Source organism: Vanessa atalanta, chromosome 10, assembly GCF_905147765.1.
Source record: "Vanessa atalanta chromosome 10, ilVanAtal1.2, whole genome shotgun sequence".
NCBI classification, from domain to species: domain Eukaryota; kingdom Metazoa; phylum Arthropoda; class Insecta; order Lepidoptera; family Nymphalidae; genus Vanessa; species Vanessa atalanta.
The window spans coordinates 7,580,050-7,604,619 of NC_061880.1; the positions used below are offsets into that span (position 1 = coordinate 7,580,050).

At 30.5% G+C, this 24,570-nt stretch overlaps 1 protein-coding gene across 1 annotated transcript in view; it reads right to left on the minus strand.

Annotated features, from left to right (window-relative positions):
• The window catches only part of LOC125066842 (sine oculis-binding protein homolog), a 30,378-nt gene extending 6,997 nt beyond the window's left edge, over nucleotides 1-23,381 (minus strand). Inside the window, exon 1 of the mRNA XM_047675129.1 lies at nucleotides 23,136-23,381. Within this exon, the coding sequence (XP_047531085.1) occupies nucleotides 23,136-23,210 (75 nt within the window). The 5' untranslated portion in view covers nucleotides 23,211-23,381. The remainder of the gene's footprint in view (nucleotides 1-23,135) is intronic.
• Between the last annotated feature and the right edge of the window lie 1,189 nt (nucleotides 23,382-24,570).

Here is a 24,570-nt window from a genome sequence, read left to right on the forward strand (position 1 = left end):
TGATCTATTGAGGTAGTCCTAAAACAAGGATTTTACTTAACTGGAAGTGAAAGTAGGAATATTAATAATTCTCTGATAATAGGCATTTATAATATTCTTCTTTTTTTTAAACTCTGTACATAATACCATCTTAGCTCATTCTGATATTAATAATAATCAGTTTTAAACAAGATATGACGAATATAATTTAATTATAAGTTCAGTTAAACATTTTATTTATCTTATTCCCTTGCCTTCTACTCGGTAGAATCTTCATAACGTGTCGGTTCACGATTATTTTAATTTATAAAAAGGTATGAGAATGGCCGTAAGGGCCAGGATGTAAGCCTGCGAACATCACATCACGATACGGTCCTTACACCGTTTAGCAATTGAGACTTCAATATTTTTTATTAAAATTTATATAACGTGACTTTTATGATCACTAGCACAGCTAACAAACATATATAATTTAAATCCATTTAAAATAATTGAATAACAATATTACGTTACGAAATAGATCATAATATACATGTTCTTGTAACACGTCTTAAAGGACGTTCATTATCCTTTGCTTTGACATGCGAGCGATATTTAATTAATACAAGGCGTTAGTGACGTCGGGCAACGAGAAGGTTACCTTTGAAACGATGTCCAGCGCGTAATTGGGCTCCCGTTACTTAGACTCTTTTGATGACACTACAGAAACATATATCATATTTGCAACATTACTGTTATATTAAAGCAATTCATTATAATAACGTAACGAATATTTTTGGTTCTTTAAATTTAATTTAAACAAACTTTTTTGAGAGGTAAGGGTTGATTTTAGGGAAAAAACATTAATTAAAAATGAAAACTGTCAAGCAAATCGATAATAGGTATATGTAAACATTTTATTTGTTGTAACGTTTGTAAATATTACTATGTGAAAAATAACTTATTTGTTGAATTGATACGTATACACAATAATGACTCAAGTGTCTACTACTAAATAGTAGTATTTTCGATTCAATTCAATTCTTTGGTAAACGGCTTTTAATCTTAAGAAGACAACTGACTACTTTATGAACGAGAGGATTAAAGAATAGTTTGATTACGGATACGTTCAGGTTAGAAATTATAGTTTGAAAATTCAAATAAACCTTACATTATTCTCCTTTTATATTTCTCTTTTTATATAGCCTTTATTTTACAATTTAAAAAAATGATACCAAAAAATATGTAGTCAAATACGATTCTCATTAAATAATCTGTGAAGTGTCACTTACATTTTATAATGAACACTATAGACTAACCAAAGCTCAACGATAACGAACGCAAATCCTATCAATTTACGCGAAGTGTTGCCAGGCCCATGGCGCGCTGCGTTATAATTATCGCTTCAAAACATGATATCCTGAACGCACCCACCGCCAGACAGCAATAGATACGCGAACTGCATGCTAACATTTAATCAGCCAAATCATAGATATTAGAAAATTATCTATGCGAACGTTATGTTTGAAAATAATGTTGTAGATCTTATACATAACAGCTTATTATTTTAAGAAACTTTCAATAATATTGTTATATTTAAGTGTCGTTAGCAAAGTGAATGAAGATGTAACAATTACACAATATTATATCAGTAAATATACGGAAAAGTATAAAATATTTTGTATTCCAACTGGAAAATTATTGAGGCCCATTATATAGGTACAAAATAGAATCATTTAAAATATAATATTATGATGGCTATCTGTGATTGTGATAATCTAAATTTCCAATGTTTGTAATAATGTTATATACCTACTATGAATATAAATTGACTAATAAGAAATTTTAAATGAATAAAACATTGACTGGCGGCCTCACAGTCAGACAACGCACAACCTAACCCGAGATGAGGTCTTCGAGAAATATGAATTTATACACAGGAGTTAAATAAAAAGTAAATCACGAAAAAAAATTGGAATTACAGAAAGTGAATAGCAAACTATTTAAACCCATGTCTCATGTATGTCAAACTTGGCACACTCTGGGTAAAAACAATCAAAACCTTATAGTTTTCCAAAGCAATATTGCATGAAGCATGCTTATCATACAAGCTACTTGAGCAAAGGAGAGCGATATTTTACTAAGGATTAAAAAACTGCACTGACCCTGACCACGTTATAGGAACACACAGAGAAAAATTGACGACAGATTGACGTAATGGAATGGTATCTTAGGAATAGAAAGATGGGAAGATGATACAACACAGATTGGAGGAGTTTTATAGCGAGTGACAGAGATGAATGTAGGGCAGAAACGAGGTATGTGTCGAAGGACACTCTTGACTAATAAACTGATTGCAGAAAAAAATTACCTACTTACCAATTCTCACTAAAATTATTAAAGTAGATTGAATATTACATACAAAACAAATTTTAGTCAGCGAATAAAGTCTTTTATTTTTATTTATTTTTAGTTATAAAACCAACAAGAAAAAACAAACCAACACAATGTACAATGTATGTAATGTAGAATATGTGTCTTATAAAAATAACAATTTAAAATATTGTTGCATTTTCTAACATCATACATCGCAATTATGGACGAACTTGTCATGCAATTATATCATAGTTATTATTATATTAAAATTATTATTACACAAATTGAATTTTCTACTGTAAACGAGACTACCGCTCTAAAAAGAAAATTTGCTATATTTTAATCGACGACAAATACATTATATAATGACATAAATAATTTTATTAAAAAAGTGTAAAACACACAATATAACTTTTTGTGTAGTTTTATAACAGTAGCTATTTCTAAAATGAATTATTCCTCCACATCGTTCCCGGATAATGTACCTAAAATATACCCATTAATATTCAGCTGAAGGTTATCAAACATTTTGGTACCGCAGACGAAAATGTACATGCATCTGCGTATTAATTAAGGTATTATTGAATAGTTGAAAATTCATATTTGAAATTCAAGGTTTGTTACACTTAGCCTCGAGCTACTGGTAACGAATATAGTAGCATCGGATACTCGTTACCGATTTAATTATAGCACTGTAACTTATTCTGATTATTATTATTTGTGTTTCCATGCAAATGATGATTTTAGAATTATATTTTTTTTTAAATCAAAATCGGTAATTTCAAGAAATGAAAAGACTTATATTTTTTCATTGAATAATTATGGATGCTAGATGACTGTTATTTCTAAGTCTGTATTAACAATAACAAATATATTATTTGTGTCCAAATTTTATCTATTCGGCTTTTCCTAAATGAGTTAAATGATGATTAGATCTCACTCTTGTTAAAATTAATTAAATTATCTTATAAATCGGAACCGGAAGTCGTAATGATCGGAAAGTATTCGGATGTTCAGGTTTGGAATTTGTATATATCCGTTATTTTATTTGAGGTTGAGGTTTTAGTTTTCAGATGGTTCGTTATCTTAAATAAGATCTTTGAGCATGTTTATTTATTAATATAACGATTGGCCTTCTCAATATAGCAACATTAGCTTTATTAATTTATATTTATATAATTTAGCTTTATCGTATTTTCTTATGAAAGAATAAATAATTACAACTACGTGACAGGTTTTATTTCTGAAATCCTCTTCCAAGTGAGCATTTATATGATCCTACTGCGTATATGTATATGTCTATATGAAAATATCATTCATTTTAATCGATTCCACAAATGTCAGTCACATTGGATGGAACCCATAACGTCGCAAGAACTTGTATGTTATTATCATTTATTTTAATTTTATTTGAAATAGCTTATATTAAATGATGTATGAATCAATCGATCGATCGTTTCGGTATAAAAATATAACTATTATTTGGAGACGTACATTATGAAGTATGAATATGACACGTATTTTTTGACCGGTTTATCTATTATGACACATTTATTAATATACTAGCTGTGCCGCGCGGTTTCACCAGCGTTAAAATTTTCATCTCCGCCGTCGTAAACCGTAACGTAAGCTCTTCAGCTTTATCATATTAGCAAAGATATTGAATATCAAATTCTTTTGATGTTTTCCTAGTTTTGTGCAATTACGTAAAAGCTATTTTAGCAGACCGTATTCTTTACATTTTCGACGTTTGGCAACCGCTTTCAAACTCATTAGCCACGTGTTATGGAAAATCGAACTTGATGTACATACGACATATGAAACGCATTTTGCTTTCATAATTTTAATTTGCCGTCTCTTATTGCCACAGCAACTGAACTCGTATTTAAGTATACAGTAGGCGTTGCTCGTAATGTACCTAAATTATAGGTACTTCTGCATGTTTAAAACTAAAACCACTGGTAAGTTAATCGACGAAACAAACAAATAGACAAATATGACTAGTTTGTTCATTATTTTTGTTTTAAAAACAATTATTTAAGTTTAAAATAATGGATTTTACATAATCACATCAATATTCTTGTCCGTAAAAAAGAAACCATTTTTTTTTTTAAATCTCATAAAATTAATGCAATTGACTCTTTTCGTAATTAATTCAATAAAAACATAAAGCAGTAGGTACACGATGTGAGATAGTCACATAAAGTTTGTCGCAAACAAACCGCGGTCGTAATACTAGCCGTGCAGCGTCGATATTGTGATACCCGATACAACATAAATGCTTTTAATGGCGGTAGCAAGGTAAATTTAGGAGCGGAGCAACCTGACACTCGACCTACGCATAGAGTTAGTTTACACTGGATATTATAAAGACTATAAGTTTTAAAATGTAAGTTTGAAAGTTTTTAATTAGTTGTGTAAACGTTGAACAGTTTTCTTAACAAGTTGCTTTTACGAGTTAATTATAATAAAAAAATATTATTAATTTATTATTATTTCGTATTATAAAGTATATTTTATAAGATGGGTCATTCTTAATGCAAATGTTAACAACTGATGACGTAACTGCGATTTAAGTATGACTTTTAAATTATTATTGCAAGTGTTTAGTGTTAAGACGGTAAGGTAACTTTCTCAATGAAAAATGGTGCTTATGAGCTGCTTTAAGGCATGTTGATTATGTATTATGTCAGTAAAATTATGCATAAAAAAAATAATTAAATACGAGAAATGCTTAAATAGGAAATTAATTATTGTAAACACAAAATGTATTCTTAAATGACATCTCAGTGCGTTTAAAAATGCATTATAAAATGTTGACTTCATAAAATATCAGTTACTTTTGTACTAAGAGGTTTGCTATAAAATATGCTTTGATTATCTATTGGAAATATGAGTGAAATAGGATGGTAGCATTGGTATTAAAAGCGGAAAATAGTGGATAAAACTGCATATATGCATAGATATGAGAGTGGAGAGAGAGTAGAGTATGAGACTCATACTCTACTACTAATATATTATTTTATTATATTGAAATAACGTATAATAAATAAAACAATATACTTTTATTATTACACAGTACACTAATCTTATGTGAAGAAGAAATAATAATAAAAAAAATTATAAAGTATGCGAGGCGGCCTTAGGATCGGCATCTCTGATAGTTTCAGGGGAAGAGCAAGACCTGGAATGGAACCCTCTCACAATTAATACGATTACTTCAGCCGATATGACCCAGCGGTTACAGCACGTGCATCTTAATTGAAGATTGCGGATTAAACCGTTTAAAGTAATTTGTCTTCATAATTCATTTCTTCGCCCGTGAAGGAAAAAATAGTAAACCTGCACGTGTTGAGTCTACTTCTGACACAGATATACCTAACAAGGTTCTCCTCAAAATGAAAGGAAGTACATATTGAATAGTTAGACAGTTTTTGTTTTAAGCTTCGAGCTATTGTAGGCTCATTTGTAGTAGAAAATTATTACATTTACTATCAAGTTAATATTTTAAATATAAGTTTATTGACGAAGTTTTATTATTACTTACTAGTTGCTTATAATATCAACAATGAAATAAAAAAAAACTTTATTAAATATTAAATTTTTATTTAGTGTATAAAAGCTACAGTCTTATCTCTTAAATAATAAATTACTAAATATAATGATACAAAGCTTTCTCTTTTACAGTAGGTATGATAAGAAACTAGAGTCGAGTCGCTGATCGCGTGTCAGTCGGTCGAGCAAATAATTTGCTAATACCTACAGTAAAACGATATCGCGTTAATGTGGACACAAATACTAATTGCATTTGTATTACGTAGGATATAATACGAATACCGTATCTATACTTACTTATAAAAGTAATAGCTAGTAACAGCCAGTATATATTCAATAGTTTGGATAAGGCCTGTCATTTTGAAGATAAGTTTTGAAGCTTATTCTATAACATTGCAACGATTTCGCATAGTTGTCACACATATGGCGGATTTACATCCGTCACCGGCGAGGACGATAGGTATACAGCAGATTAACCACATGAGAATTTGAACCGGCAATCATCGTGTCTGTACTAATATTTATTGAAGTTGTTGTATAAGTAAGTAAGTATAAGAAACTACACATTTGCACACTTTGTCAATACCTACGTATATCAATATGACACGTATTATACGAGGCAGCCAGTGGCGTAGCTAGATGGGCAAAGGCCCCGTGCATAGAAAAAGAATCGGGCCCTCATCCCCTCATTCCACCCCCTCTTTAACTTATATTGCCCTTCAAAATTATAAATAGGAAAAAAGTCTTGTGAACAGGGTCGAGATTTTCTAGTTTCAGAAGCTGGCGAGTTGGCTGACCCGCTCTTTCAAAGCTTAGGTTAGAGGGCCCCCTAGGCTCCGGGGCCCTGGTGCACTGCACCACCTGCTACGCCACTGGAAACAGCGGGTCCAGCCAAGTTCAAGACGTTATTATAAGGCGACGACCTGGCAACTGGTTTTATATTTTTAGGTTACCAAAAAATCTATTTTCTAAAAAACGGTAGTTTAAGTAGCTATTTTACAGAAGAAAATAAAAGTTTGTTGTTTTAAATAAGCCAAGTAAAGTCTACAGAATTTGGCATTAATTTAGATTTCAAATGTTTTGTCGGCGAAAATGACAACCACGCATATTCTTAATATTGAACTTGGCTTCCATTTCCACATTTATGTCTTTAATGAGATTACTTATAACAGATTACATTGTTGATAAAAAAAGCGCGGTGGCAAATGCTAATGAGCGTATTACTGATTTACACACAGGATATATAAATGTAATGTATGCAATTGATTAACGTAATTTGAGAAAAACTCACTGAATATCTAACAGACTATTCACGGTTAAGTCTACATACGAAAACCGGTGGTAAATTTAAATTTAGTTGAATACTGTATAATGGCGATTCAAAATATATTCTGAATAATTAGTTCATTATAATATACATATACAATAATTTATTTGCCTAAACGTTAGTACAGAAGTTATGTCGTTAAATTGAGTTCATCACTCAAATGTCAGATTTGACAGACCGCCAATAATAATAATAATAACTCTCTGGCAGGATATGACTGATAAGTTGAAAATGAACAGTGACTTAAATCACAACTCTATTAATAGACCCAATAAAGATTTCTCATTGTGTATATTTTCAAAAATATATTTCTTCATAAATTCAAAATCGCTAAAAGGGAAGCGAGCTCGCATCGGATTCGCACAAATATATTTAATCTGTTTGTTTGTTTTGCATAACGGACGAAATATGCATAATGATTATTACTATTTCAATAAATACGTATTCACCTACAAAATGTTTATTGCAATGTGATGATGTCGGTGTATCTGACCACAGTACCACCTGTGTAGATGGACTTATTATCTCTGAAGTTTTGCAAAAAATATTATTTGATTATTCTTCCTTCTGATCTTTTAAATAAATGCTTGAAATAGGGCAGGCCACTATGAGGAAAATTCATAATTCGAAATTAAAATACCTAAGAGCTTCAATATTTTTTTCTTCTGGCATCGAAACGTAGATTGCTGGCTATTACATTATTCAGTATATATAAGCAACAATTGATAATAACAGGACAAGACTCCACCCTGGTCAGACTTATAGTAAATCATATTATGATAGATCAGATGGAGGTATTGCCAATTTATTTTCCTATTTTATTCATTTCCTTAAAAAGAGGCTTGTTATAAAGTTCTAGGAACAAGATCAGAGAACTCACATTCTCTGTATTAAAGGTTGCAAACCCGATATTTATTTCAATAACTATCCATAATAATCTATTCTGTTATTTTTTTGTAGCATTACAATGACTTTATATTTTAATTTTGTGTTCATTTGATTCCATTAAATACTTATTATTAGTATATTGCTCACCTCGAACTCGAAGCGGCGTGGTAGTGCTATATTTTTATTCGGAAATAGGTCGTTCTACGGGTTCTTTATACTTTATTTGCAAGAGAATAACAAATATTCATTTATTAACGAACAATACTAGTAATTTATTTCAAGAAAGTATCAATATTCAGTTTATTTACCTTTCCAGTTACATTAAATAAAGCTAAGGATAAAACCTTGTAGTTGCACTTCGGTAAGATGACATGGTATGCCGTTGAGCTTTAGACATGTTAATTAATGATATTACAAAAAAAATAACAAAGAATTCTTTAAATATATATATTTCCATACATACATATATTAATATGTATGTATAATTAAATCATCAGCTTAACAAAGCAATGTAAAGATTAATAGTATTTTTTATTAGTTTTGTTTAATACATACGGATTAAATAGTACATACATACATAATATTATACCGATTAAAGTTTGATGTTTATTCGTCACCATCCAGGCCAGAATCTATTTTAAGTTGCAACCCTACGCAATAGTACGCAAGTCGCAACAAAAACCACCGTCTCCCATTACATCTCCGATATCCGTCAATCGATTCACATGCCTCTCATTATAACGTCTCGTCTGGCTCTGGCGCGAAACAAAGCGAGTATCGAGTTACGCTGCATTACTCTTCAGCCAAGCACAGTTTTGGTCATGCGAGATCGCAACACTTTCGACTCGTTTTAGCTGGCAACACTACGCTCGCTGTTGTGAGCCGGCGAACTAAAACCTCCTTTGTAAGCTTACACTGAAATTGTATAGTCTGTACCGGTGACGTGTTATGAGCGTAATGAACCTTTTGTAATTTTATACAAACGGGAAATGGATTCGAGTGTATTTCAAAATTATATTTAAATTTAAATAAATACATATATTTACATTAGCCTTTTTCTTCGAAGCTATTAAATATTCTACCAACAATAAAGAATTCCGTGGTTTTTATGCACCTTAGTTATAAAAAGCAATGATTGCGATAGTTTTATATAATTCTAAATTTGAAGTGATTTGATTTTCGTCCACTAAGACACCAAACCAGATGAATAACATTTAGTAGTCAGTGATCGTTTTCAAATAATTTATTCCCACCAAAAAATACACGTGCTCAATTAGTCACACTGGCTGGAATGTAATTAGTAAATATATCACAAACAAACATATACGTCAGCCAATTCAGTATAGCAATATTTTCGCACGGGTATCAGACATTATTTATTTTGCAAGTTATATAATACGACGCAGTCAAACGGTTAATATTCTTATTTGCTTCGCCATACGATACCTATAAAGACCGACTTTAGCATAGTTTTGAATTAAAAAAAAAAAACAAAAATTTTTACTTTTTTTTACCAAGCTTAAAATAGCTTGGAAAGATATAAAAATGATTTTAATAAATTTATCGAATAAAACGGCGATATTTAAAAATGAAATATTGATGAAAAACGAATTTATTTTGAGAAACACTTTTAATTAAAACAACCAAGTATCTCATGCAGCATATTAACATTGTCGTCGTCGTTGTTGTTGTTGTTATTGATCGACTATTCATTTTGTTATTTACAATCCAGGTTTCCTAGTCTATATAGTGTGATAATAATGGCGCTCGTCGACAATTAAATAATGGATAGGATAATTTGTCATGAATCTGTCAAATTTTGATCTGATACAACAAAGTAGACGTTATTTTAACGAAGGATATAACGATAATTTATTAATTATAATGAGGATTGCGTTTTAAAGTCAATTCATAATTTCAGCCTCTATATCGTCTTCCTTTCCGCCAAATTGATCTTTGTAAAAAAAAGCCTGGTACTAATACAATTTGATTTTAGTATTAAAGTAACTAACTAAATCAGTCGTTAGTATTGTTAGAAATACTTATTTATGTAGTTAGATTTATTTAGTAAAAAAATACATATTTTGATATTGTATCCGATATCATAAAAATAAGTGAAATCGATTTCAGAATATTATTCGTATTTTTTGGAATTGAGACATAGTTTTCCCGCCTAAATTAGACATTGAATGACTAACAGCTTACATTCAACATCAGAATTGTATGGTCGATAAAATTAAACGAACAATAAAAAATTATTCTATGTACTAGTGTATTTATCAGTACACAGTAAAAAAAAGTTAGGAAGCTAATATTTGTCATTTAAAATTGTAAGCATACTAATTATTTTTACTCAGCAAAAAACATATATTTTAGAGTCTAGTTACATTTAAGGAATATCAGATGTGAATTTGTCATTGTAGAGTCGGGTTTCAAAAGGGATTATATGCCATATGGTCAAACGTAATAAATATTATAAAAGATTCATTTTAAACAACATGGTTTTACGATCTAAAAAATAAGTTGTTTTTAGTTAATTTTGTGTGTTTAATTTGTGACTATAATTCATCTCGTGTTCGGCGGGAAAGGAAAATTTCATCAGGATATCTGCCTGTGGCAGATGAATTTTTGCCACACGTGTGTCTAACGACTCTTATTGTAGCAGCGTGAAGCAGGTGAAATAAGTCCGTGGTTCATAAAACCATATACCACAAGACTATGCCTAATAGATCTTCTTATAATTAACTAATTGTCAGACCGACTTAGATTCATAATATAATAATAATTAACGTTAATAATTCCTATTACATGTGTGTCATGTCAGAAATTATTACACATATTTTTATTTCAATTGTATAAGTACCAAATGAATATAACATTACAATTATGTTTGTTTATTATACAAATCTAGATGTGGCGGGTTAAGTATAGTAGTAGGTATTGGGTTGCTCTGTGTCATCATTCATGACCTTCCTAACCATTTACGGTAACAAGACAGAGATCTTCTACGATAAAAATTAACTCGTGTAAGGTAACTTGGCAAATATTCATAAAGACATAACTACTATGTTTATCCTTAAAAAAAGGTGTTTTATCAATAAAATGCACCAGACTTATGAGTTTATTTAGTTCTTTACTCGAGTTTGATTTTGAAAATTAATAGTAGTTCACTTGAAACTGAACTTTACGGTTAATGATCGCGTTCAGTGAAACCGCATACCTTAATTGCAATCTTAGAAAAAACACCCGATGAGTGAACCGGCGCGTGTTCATGTGTCATCAACTCTCTTCTGGATAGTTTTTCTTTATTAGTACCTCACAATTGATGCAAAAAATAAGCATAGTAATTGCCCGTTATTTCTCTGTTATGTTCCTTAACCTGTAATTTTATAACGCAGGCCAGAAACATTTCGAAATGTATATCATTTACAGATGTGAACTAATTTTCTCCAATGTTTGGAATATAAATTACAATTTCATTCATATATCTCGTATAAACATTAGGAGTGTTAGAGTTTGGTAGAGTTTAGTTAGTGTGTACTTGTCACAAATCCAAATCCGATTTGGTGGGATGGAAACCAAGCGGAATTCCCTCGCTTTAGATATTTTTATTCACCATACATATAAATATAAAAAAAAATCGATCAATGTCACTTACATCTCACAATAATTTTTAGAATTAAAAAACGTAAACCGTCATATTTGTCTTTTAAAAACATTAAAAGGACAAATCTACGTTTTACGATTAGTGAAATAACATCAAGATTATTGCTCGTATATATTTGTGTAATGAACAAGTAAGCAATGAATAATTAGATCTGGTTTTTCGAAGCTCGCGTCAGAGGACTGACGCAAGCGGTGTTGGTGTTCGATGTCTAGCCAGTTGAGACCGGCATTAATTATGAGAGGATCGCGTTCCCTAAACGAGAACCCTTTGTGGATGAAATACTAGATTCAGATGAAATGGGGTGCTGATTCATCGATCTAGGGTTGGGATGTGTAGACTTGAACACAATATTATAAACTATAATTATCACTTGCTGTAACTTTACATACGATTTATTTTTTGATTATTAAAACTTGATTATTTTATAAATTGATTCTATTTATTTGATTAATGTACATGAGTATACGTATAGCAGTAGTAAATATTACCAATTGAAAAGATGTATACAGTCATAGACTATTGCGTTGATATTTCTCAAATCTATAAACCAATACAACGTTTTTTGGCAGCGTTCACCGGACTGACAACGACTCCTCCGAAAAAAATATGACATAATTATATTACAGCCAAGCCATTTTTCTATTGTAATCTTTATATTCAAATAAAGAATATTATTAAAACAAAATATAAAGTAATCTACTTAATAAAATATTTCGTATACGATCTCCATTTAAATTATAAAGTGCGGTCTCTTTAATATCTTTTATAAAACGAGGATGATGTCGGACAAGTAAAAATTATGCGAGTCTGATTGTCTGCGAGAGTCAACATTCATTTTGACATCTATTGTAAATGAAAACATGAAGAAAGCGACTAGCTTATGTTAGACTTTTTTTTTTTAAATGACCGTCAGAGCTGACGCGAGCGGTGTCCAATAGCGGGCTAGTTGAGGCATTAATTATGTTCGGATCGAGTTCTCTAAACGAGACACCTTTATGGATGAAACGCTAGATGCTTTACTGAACGAAATGGAATATTTCATATTCGAACTTTATGCTGGAGGGAAATACTATTTTAATTTGGAAACTTTATTCAGCTACTAAATGTAATAAATTTATAGAGTGAAGTTTATCATTTTTATAATTAATATTCGAATTTAAGATATATTATGTATTTGGTACCTATATGTTAAGGATTTTTATACCAATATTTTCTAATCGAGATGATAGGTTTTATTGAAAAATCTATTGCTTTATCTACAATAGGTAAGAAAAACAACAAATATAAAAATATTTTCTTTATGTATATTTTATTTCTTACTACCACACGCAGTCGCAGCTTCGCCAGCGGAACGTTACATTAAAGATTTATCAAATCCCTAAAATGCATACAGCATATGACTCATATTTATATGCCACCAGGTGATCCATGAATAATCCTACTTCTATAATAAATTCCACAATTCTTTCAATTCCCCTTTTAACACTATTAAGGGATGATTACTGTGATAAAAACTTATGTAATAAACAATCTTATGTTCCTCCATGGTACTGAAAATCTCGAAACTAAATTTCATCTAAATCGGTTCAGCGTTTAAACCGTGAAGAGGTACATTTCAGTGGCGAGACACTGTCTACCGTAACAATATGCCAATACGGTATACATATTTCAATAGCGAAATCTACGCAATGTAAGTATGTGTTATTCAGATTTAGAAATTATATTATTGTAAAGTTTCGTCAGAATCGATTCAGTAGTTTTTATGTGAAAAAGCAACAAACTTCTATGCAAACTTTCGCATTTATAACATTAGTATATGCATGATAAAAAAAATCCAATCCAATAAGCCTATTGGACGAAGGTCAAGGCTAAAAGGTAGCGGCACCTTCTTAAATATTTTTTATCGCTAAATCGTTTATTTGTGCGCCTCTAACTCTACATTACGAAACGAAAATCTCCTCCAGGTTTTGTAGTATCTTTGTTTAACAGTTTAAGCCTGTACATTGATAGTCAGTTATTCAGAACATTTATATATTATTTATATTATATTATATTTAGTTATCAACACAAGTGTCCTGTCAATGTCAATTGGATAATTTGGAAAACAAAAAAAAAACAGTATCAGTTGAAAAAAAATTGCACTATGTCTTCTTTCTAACATAATATTTTATTAATGTTTTACATAAATTCTTTGAAATATACTTTATGTAAATTATATTATTTATTGGACCATTATTATAGCTATGCTTCGTAAATTAATATTCCTTAGGTATGAAAAATCTCAGTAAAAGGACTTTTATACTGGAGATGTAATGGAGAAGATTTTTAATTATAATAATCTGAGACGCGTCACGAGTTTCGATCGCATTTTAATTATCTTAGTAGCTCGACACCGGACGCCCGTCGTTAATTTTAGTGTAAAACGAACCTCCGACAATAGCCTGGGAAAAAAAAGTTTTGCTACTGAATGATGCTTTATCGCTAATATAAAACAATTAAAATATATTCTTTTTTAGTATGATGACATTATGATAGAACTGCATGTCTTCATAACAAATAATAGACACAAATACAATTTTAAAGACACATACACTTACACTTGCTTATTAAGTGTCAAAAATCTCACAGTGGTTTGAAAAAAAAAAACCCTCAGATTTGAGAAGATCCATGAAAGAAATTCATTAGGTTTGCTTTAGCATAGCCTCCAGTTTTTGAAATGATGGAAAAAAGCAGATTAACTGTGTTAACTAAATGGTGAACGCTTATTGGATGGCTGCCTCCGACCAATGACAATTGAGATTAGATAAGTTCAAAATAGTTAAACTAACTTATAGGTGCGACGGTAAGAAATAAACCCACCATATTGACCATCCTATGGAAAGAGGGTGGCTTTAAGGCCAATACCTGACTATCTTATGTCTAACTAGACAAAGGCGTATGTAGACCAATTATAACTATTTTATTATTTTTATATTTCGAATTCAAAAGTCTAAACTTAAAACTACCAGTAACAAATAATCGAATCATGATTATATCAAAGGTCCTTGTAATCTGATATCTCGCTTAATCGATACGAAATGTCATCGCCCGGTGTAATTTTACTCTTTACGAGAATCTTTTATATTCGAATGACACTTACAAATTACCGATCGTTTAATATTCAAGGTTCTTCATTTACAGTGTACATAGTTTGCCTCCGTTTGTTTGCTTTAAATATCGAATCAAATACTTTCTATGAACTTCTTTTTTCTTTCTACTTCTCTATGTATCATATGTATTCGTTAAAGTATATATTTATTGATATGGAGGCAAGATTTAAACGCATTAAAACTTTTAACTTTTTTTTCTAGACAGATAATGTATTATTTAATTTTGTTTTATCTGTAATTGTGCTGAGAAAACCGTCAATCGATAAACTATAAAATTTTATACTCGAATTTATATTATCGGCAACGGCAAATAAACAATATATGTATCCAAATAGAAACAAAAAAAAGTTATTATATTATTTATTTTAAACAAAATTAAAAAAGCAAGAATAAAAAAATTTAAATACGAACAATATGAATATTTGGGTGTATTCATTGTTCATATATCTTGGTCAGCTACTGGTTCCAAAAAGCAGGTCATGAAATTAGACGCCAGTCATCTGACACCATGCTAAAAGGTACCGAAAGACATCGTCACTGTCTCAAATTACCTGTAAAGGGTTGCTTTATCTGTGACTAATGCTTAACTCATCTGGAATTTGAGACTCGACCGTTGGGACTATAACTTTTGTATAATACAGGAAATTATATTTTTAATATTACATTTCGAAAAATATAATTTAAATTAAAGTAACAATTGTAATTGATTATTAATATACATAAATATTTAGACTAATCAAGGTATTTAGTAAATGTTCATAAAGGCAAAAGATGTCGTACCTTATAGCCGCTTTAGTGAAAATTATTTCCTTCCACACTTTAAGCTACCACGGTACATATAGCAATTAATTTCTAAATAAATATATTCTTTCCACGACCACTGAATATTATTTAAGCGAATACATAATTACATAGATTAAAGTAGTTGTTTGTCCATTTTATGTGATCCTAATAACTGTTTGCATGTTGTTCCTTCAACTATAACCTAGGCGGTGGTATGGTTCACGTGATGACGCATTTGTAAATATTCGTTCAAACTTTTTAAAGGTACGAGTTGATAATGTTCTTATTTTGTAAAAAATACCTTTACGTTATAATATCAAATTTGAAAATCATCACAAATTACGTGTGTAATTGTTTTTGATAGCATTGCATTATTTAAGAATGACTTATTTTGTTCAATCCAACTTTTTTAATTCAAATAAAAACGTCCGTAAATATGCACATATACATATTATTATTTTAAAGTTTTAGTGGCCGTTTACTTTCTATACCAACCAATTTTTTTACTACAGCAAAACATTGAAAACATAAAGCGACTCGAGTTGCATACCCGATTATATATTAAATATTGCGAAATGACATTCTTCCAAACACACCAAGAAAGCTCTACTACCCATAAATATCTACTTCAATATATAAGAAATTAATGTCGTTATGCTATGCTATGCTATTGCGAAAATCAAAGGAAATGTACAGTGTTACTTTTGTACCCGGTGTTACTTATACATATTAAAATATGAACGCTTGACGCAAAACGTAATTAATTCGTGTGACCGATCGAGTCTTATGACTCATAGTTTTATTCTCTACTTATGTGGAGTACGATCAATTTCGACTTCAATAAATTGATCCAACAAATTGAACATTAGATTATAGTAGGCATTTTTATATACATTTTGTAATATTATATTTAAGCATTAAAATGCGTACTAAGCAAAAATGTCGTAGTAAGAAGCCACCATTTTGTAAATGTCAATCCAACTTAATTTTATATCTTAATCTGATGTTTACTAATAAAATTATAAGTGAATACAATACTCTTCTGTTTTATAGCTTATTCAAAATCATTTCCTAATGTTTTAAATTCGGACTGTCTCAGCCTTATTCCCGATACGAAAATCAATTGAGATAAATATAATGCCGTTAAATAAAATACGTCGTATTTTTATAGCTTTTATAATTTTGATGGTAACGTTAAAACAACATTCGTTAAATGTTCGCCATCGCGGAGTCGTATTTCTGAAACACAACACGAGGTTTTTTCAACGCAATGTGATATTCGTTTTATATAATAAAATAACATTTATAACTTATGTTTATTTTTTATGTGATTTATTGACAGTAAATGAGTATAATGTAACATGCAAATAAAATACAGTTTTCTCAGCACTTAAAACAAATAACTGTTTACACATGGATTTTAATTTGATTAGTAAAAATGTTGATTTGATTTAGTTGCCGTTGCTTTTAATTACAATCGTCAATCGAACCGGTGTTAGCTTGAACAAGCAATGAACAATTAACTTAAAATTAAAGACTACAGTGCTTCAGATTGATTTGAATAGCATGTAAGAATTATATTTTGATTTCGATTTAAGATTTTTTTCGCTGTTTTAAACAGTATATTCAATTTTTTATTACAAACATAATATTATATTATTACACAATGTTAAATACCTCGTTGGCTTTGTGGCTAGCGTATAATCCCGGAGATCCCATAGATGTACTTGGTAGAAACACCTTTTCGAGACGGTAAAAAGTTATTGGAGTTATCAAGTCAAAGTCAAAGTCAAAAATCTTTATTCAATATAGAAGTGTTTACACTTGCTTATTGATTGTCAAAAATCTACCACCGGTTCGGAATTTAGCACCTCAGACCTGAGAAGAACCGGCGAAAGAAACTCAGCGGGATATATATATTTTTTTTTTTTATCTGTCGAATGTATTATCTGTCGAAAAATCCTCAATAGCAGCCCGGAATCTGAAAGTTATGAGTGTGTACACTCCCGTGGCTCGGGAAGCACTTTTTTATGGAATAGATGTCAAATGAGCAGCAGGCTCACCTGATGTATGGATGGATTCGACCATATGGATATGGATGGATGGATACAGAGTACCAATGTTAAATAATGATTATCATAATATGCAACCATTTAACGAATAAAATATTTAATATTCTAAGATTAAAGTATACTTTCTCATTATTTTTAATATTGCCAACACAAACCGTTTTAAGACAAAAAAAATTAAAAGATCGAAAGCGTCAACTACAAAAAATCGATAAAGGTAATATAATTAGGAGAAATAACATCGCTACAAGATGCTACATACAATATTACTTAATGTATAAAATAACTGTAAATAATCCTTGAACTAACGTTTTGAAATCTAAACTAACACTAGATTTATCTAGCTCATCCCTAATGAATATTACAGTAATTATGAACCTTAAAGCCTTATATATACGACACATATTCATTGAAACTACTGGACATAAGACACTCGATACGTACACGCACGCCTCCTATGCCTGCGAGGTGGTGTTTATTCACCCCCTAGACATAGAGTATAAAGCAATTAGATATGACAGATAATATATTTGCACTTGAATTGAAGTGTCATTGTTATTAAAACTTTTCGTCAGCTAAGATAATTATTAAAATAGTGATTATAAAATTGTGAATAATTTTCGTGATGCTAACTAAAGTGACACGGGGTTTTAATTTTATTTTATCAGTAAGACAAATAATAAAATACAACACATGGATAATAAAAACATAAAACGCCCTTGTTTTCACAGTAATACAATGTATTAATTTACCGATCATAATGAAGTTAAAACAGGCAAGGTTTAATTATTAAATAACTATCATCAAAAAAAATAATCTTATTTAAATGTGATAATAAAATGTATTGCGTAGTTTTACATTAATGTACTTTTAAATTTTAATATTAAAAGTCAGGTCTACTGTTACACAGTGCTCTATTCTTTGCCACAATGATGTACAATGCAGAGGCTCGCATGGCTGGTGTCAGTTTCAGCGATCACATGACACTCCCATCACAGGCGCTAACTTATCATGTTTGTTCGTTTTATCTAATCATTTTTAATTAATTCATTGCTTATGCGAAATATTATAATTATATTACACAAAGTGTTTAAAAACGAAAGGTGTGGGATACCCGGTTGATACGAAGTTCTTTACGCAGTATATTATGTCTTAAATAACAGGCGCAATTAAAAATAATAACAAAATTTGAAAATAATTAAATGAGAATTCGTGATAAAATTGAAATGAATATATAATATTTTAAATGTACACAAATATATTATAGGAAGAGTGCAGCGGCGGAAGTGACGGTAAGGAACTTCGTCCAAAATCCCTTCTTACAACAAATTCGACAAGTCTTTTACCGTTTTTGATTACACCTTCATTATAATTTTGATATTACTATGATATTTTAAATAAAGAGCACCACTTTTTTTATTCATTGTAATATAAGAGCCGAGATGGCCCAGTGGTTAGAACGCGTGCATCTTAACCGATAATTTCGGGTTCAAACCCAGGCAGGCACCACTGAAATTTCATGTGCTTAATTTGTGTTTATAATTCATCTCGTGCTCGGCGGTGAAGGAAAACATCGTGAGGAAACCTGCATGTGTCTAATTTCAACGAAATTCTGCCACATGTGTATTCCGCCAACCCGCATTGGAGCAGCGTGGTAGAATATGCTCCAAACCTTCTCCTCAAAGGGAGAGGAGGCCTTTATCCCAGCAGTGGGACATTTACGGGCTGCTAATGCTAAAAAAAAAAAAAATGTAATATAAAACTACATAAAACTTGCTACATAGTGTATTTTTATTGTATTTAATGTTATTTACAACTTTTTATATTTTTTTTGTGTATCTGTTTCATTTGTTATGTTAATAATTTCCAACTACCTACTGAGGCTTCTGGCAGAGATCTCTTGTTAGAGATAAGTAATCCGATGTATACTTCTATTTCTGATTATTTATATATTGTAATTACAATTAAATCGATCATCTTTTACAGACTTTTTGCTTTTGTTTTTATTAACGTTTTTTTTTTTATATACCTACTATTTATTATAAATGTATACGTACTTGATGTACTGATTCAAAGCTTTATTATCTCTTTTAAAACTGAATACTTATAAAAAAAATATTTTTAAAAAATATCATTTTTATAATTTTAAAATTTTACATATTTTTACATACGTAAGAATATTTATGTTTACTAATTATTATAATTTATAAAACATAACTGCTGTTAATTTTACCATTATTATTCATACAAAATATTTGAAATTAGTGAAGTCATATTATTAATTCTATTTACAGTAAAATTAAAATAATAATTCCTGATTTTTCTATAATATTTATAATACAACAATTACTCTTTATTAATGAAACAAAAAAACACTGTCACTGTTCTGCGGGCGACCGACGGACGACCTTGGCCCAATACTGCGCGGGCGCATCCGATGCAATGTCGCTGACGTTGATTCGGACATGCGGAAAATATTCTATTTAGATCCAATGTTACAAAACTAATCTTATAATTTAATCCGCTTATTAACTAACATTACGTTTATTACTCGCATGTCCTTTGCGAGATGACAGCAAGATCATTATTTTAAATAGTCTGTATATTACCGACGTTTCCTTACTACGTCTGTAATAAATTTGCACACTTTGTTGTTTATCGTTCGGGTTTTACAATATTAAACAATTTATATTATTAATGTAGAGATTTTGTTCCTAAATTAAATTCCGTTTGTAATAAAGTATTGAATGTTTAAATGAATGTATTTTGTTACCTTTCTGTTGATATAAAAGCAAATAATGGTGTATATATTTTTTATTAAACAAACACATGTTTAAAAATAGAACAATTTTAATAATCGTTAATTAAACATAGGAAATATATAGATATATAATAACAAAGAACACGATTTATAAATAAACTGTCTTTTTTTTTTATTTCACTCGTATTCATGAAATTTTCCCGTGAATGTATCAGAAGCGGAGTGGCTTCCATATTGTTTGCATTTTTTCAACGAAATTTCCTATAATACGACGCCAATTTACAACCTGATATGTTAAGCAGTAGCAGTCGCATGCATACCTTTACGAGAATCGTGAAAAGGATCGATGCATCGCCATAAATTACCATATAGATTGAAAACAAGTTATTCTAGTATGAATTTGAAAGGTTTACGAATGTTTCGTCGATCAAAATCGTGTGACACATCGTTTTGTAACACCGTTGAAAGTTATTTATGTGCATGAATATTACAATAAAAAGTATTGGGTTTTGTAACAGCAATATGCTTTGGTAAGTTTACTATACAATATATGATAATATATGTTTCATAATACAAGCGCATATTGCTTTTTACCAAACTGCTATATTGCAATATACCTACTTACCAACCTCTTATGCCAGAAACCGTTCGCGTGATTATCGCAAAGGCAGTTCAGGTGTTTAGACTATAACCGATTTATTTCAAATAATAAAATAAAAAGATTATTAAGCAACAATAAATTTATATTTTACATTACGGAGCACTTTAAACGATGTTATAGCTAATTTAAAAGACAAAACTACATTATGAAGGCAGACGAAATTCTGCCGAAAACTAATTTTATTTTTTAAAAAGTCTTTAATTTATATTATGTTTATATTTATTTATGTCTAAATTATATAGACGTCATATTCACTAGGTCCATCTAATACGCATTGAATCAGTCAAAAATTTGATTATATATAATATCTAATATATATCTAACAATGTCTTTAGGAATAATATTTTTAAAGTTTATACAACAATATGTAGGTATGTACGATTTCGTTTATAGCGCAAAAGGTAGACTTTCGTTTTGCAAACCGGGTTCTAAAATTAAAAATATGGACATCGCTGTGGTGCCTGCATCAATAGTCAGTCTGTACAAACTGCTTATCTGTATGTATATATTTATATATCAAAAAAATTACTTTTAATATATTTAATGTAATAGATTATTTCATTTTATTTTTGGCACATTGTTAATACTCTTAATACGGCTTGTCACTGGGTCACATAACTTAAAAACAAAAGTTTTTCTGCGTGACTTTGAATGAAGGAAATAGACAAAATTTCTTGTTATAGTATTGTAGTTACCAAATTTTGCTACATTTATCGTATAATAGTTATTGAAATAAAATAAATGTTTATGATTATTTATTTAACATAATACTATAATATCAATATTAAATTAAATGTATCAAATAAAATTATATATTAGGATAAAATACAAAATAAAATTACAATTCTTTTTCAACTTTTTTACACTGCATGTTGTTTACAAAGTAAATAGCAATATTTTATTTCACATTAAAAAAAAAACAAGTTTATGAATAATATTTAATGTCTATCATATTTTTGTAAGATAGATATTCTTATTAGAATAGTTTTTTTTTCACCTGATCAGAATGAATAAACAGATTTAATAATAAATAAAAAAAATATATTAACTCTGGTATTTTTAAGTAGCTATATTACAAATTGATGTTGCCAGTAAGATTATAGTAACTAACGGCGGAGATCCAACCAGCTCAAGTCACTAAAATAAAATCCCATTAGATTCTCAATAATTTGGGGCGCTAGACGCGTAAAAACATAAATTAAATTGACCTCACTTTCTTACACAAATTACCCTGTCCCGTGACGTCATCTTCGCGTGGACACTGCAAATGGGGTTATTGACATGTCAAACTATTTCCGTGGTGCCAAAATAAAAGCGCGAATCAGCGGGGGCGGCCGACTATTTATTATGTACACTACAATTCGCAGCTGTATTACGCGATATTACCATAGGCCAGAATGCGATAATCAGATGAAAACAATAAATTGTAGCGTCGGCTTGTGGCCTGGGACGGTCTCGTGTTACGTTTTGAGCAAAGGAACGTCTAAAATTACCCCGCACGCAGACATGTATCGTACCACCAATCCGTACACACTCACACAGCTCCGCTGCCTATATCTATTATCAAAACATCCAACGACTCTGGTTACAGCGATCCGAGCGCGCTTCGGATATCGCGTTACACACTTTAATGGCTGGAAAAGGCCTCGAAAACGTGATATTACACGCATTTTATTGTGTATCGCAAAATGTAATTAATATTGTAATCGTATACTGAATAATTTATTCGGCGTGGCTCCACGAGTTGAGCCTTTGTAGGGACCCTCGCGGATCGGCGGTAAACGGATCAAATTTATAAATACGACACGGCGTCTCCTGTTTCGAGACAAGATGAAACAGGCCGCTTGCCAACGAAACGATGCTGAAACACGACGATGCTCATACGGAAATTAGCGTCAATGCCATGTATAATATTTAACTTACTATTACATCTATCCTTACCTTAATTTCCTCTTCATTCTCCTTCTTCACTTTGGTCTTCGAAGGAGACGGCGGATTCGTTGTGTTTTTGTCCATATTTTCTTAAATAAAGTTCACTATTTACACTGTATATATTGCATAGAATTTATTTTTACAATTAAAAAGTTTTTTTATATTTATCCGTAACTTTCACGTTCGCGTAAACATTGAATTACAAAGACGCGAAAGCGATCACAATGAGCCCAACACACGTACACCTCGCGCGACGTTCCTAGCGCGACTAAACGTAATACGTAACCGTAAGTTCATAACTTCGTAGTTCGTAAGCGCTGAAAGCTGTCGGCCGCAAGACAAAAGCTCTTTCCCGCGTTCGTATATTGAAACGAATGGGCGGAGCTTGAGTATGGGCTTTGGGCGGCAGCTGCTTTAAATTTAAAACCTAGATGCATTTAATAACTATTTTATTTTGTTCTTACATGCTTTAAATAAAGTAAAGACTTACCCGTGTTTAGAGGCGACTATTTGAAATTATTATTGATTAAGAAATTACAATATTATGTCAAATAAATTTTGATAAATCAATAGTTTCCAGCAAAACTGTACATATTTTAATATATTAAATCATTTTTTTTGCTCCGAGTAAGATATTCGCTGGACTAAATAAAAGTATCATAATTATAACTCATCATCATCATTCTGTTTCATATATATGGGGTTACCATTTATTATTCATTTTTGTTCATCTCTCTCTTTCTACTAAAATCATCAGTTGCTCCTAAATATTTTGTTTCATCTTACTGTCGGTCTTCTTCTTGCCTTATAATCATATAGTCCGCATTTATATTTAGCATTAGTAATTATGACATTCATCCTTCTCTTTATCACACAAATTCATCTTAACATTGTCATATCGGGTGATTAATATCAGATAGTTTTCAGATACAATATTGAGGTAATCCTCAGGATTTTTAGTAGATTAAAAAATCCGCATTAATTAAATTATTTGTGGTGAGTCAAAAGTTTTATGATGATAGGTTGGTAAATTGATAGTTAGTAGTGCCCCCAAACAAAAATATACGTGATATACATAATTTTTTTTCATATTTTTTTGGTCTTATGTCTATCGTCTTATCAATATGAAACTATGAGCAATCTAGCTATTCATTTTTGAATTCCTCCCCTATTCTCCTTAATGCCCAGCGAAGCGGGCGGGTAACGGGTAGCTAGTACACATATAAATTTCCTATGACGTAAGCTGAATTATATATTACGTTGCTTTAAAATATAATGTAACAGTTCTCCTTGTAATCAAAGAAAAAAAGAGAATCATGACAATAGGAATTCTAGCATTTGATCACGATAATTCCGGATTATTTTAATAGGTTACAATACAATTTAAATAGCGATAGTTGTATAATACACAAATTAAGAATTTATATATTCTGTGTAGTGAATA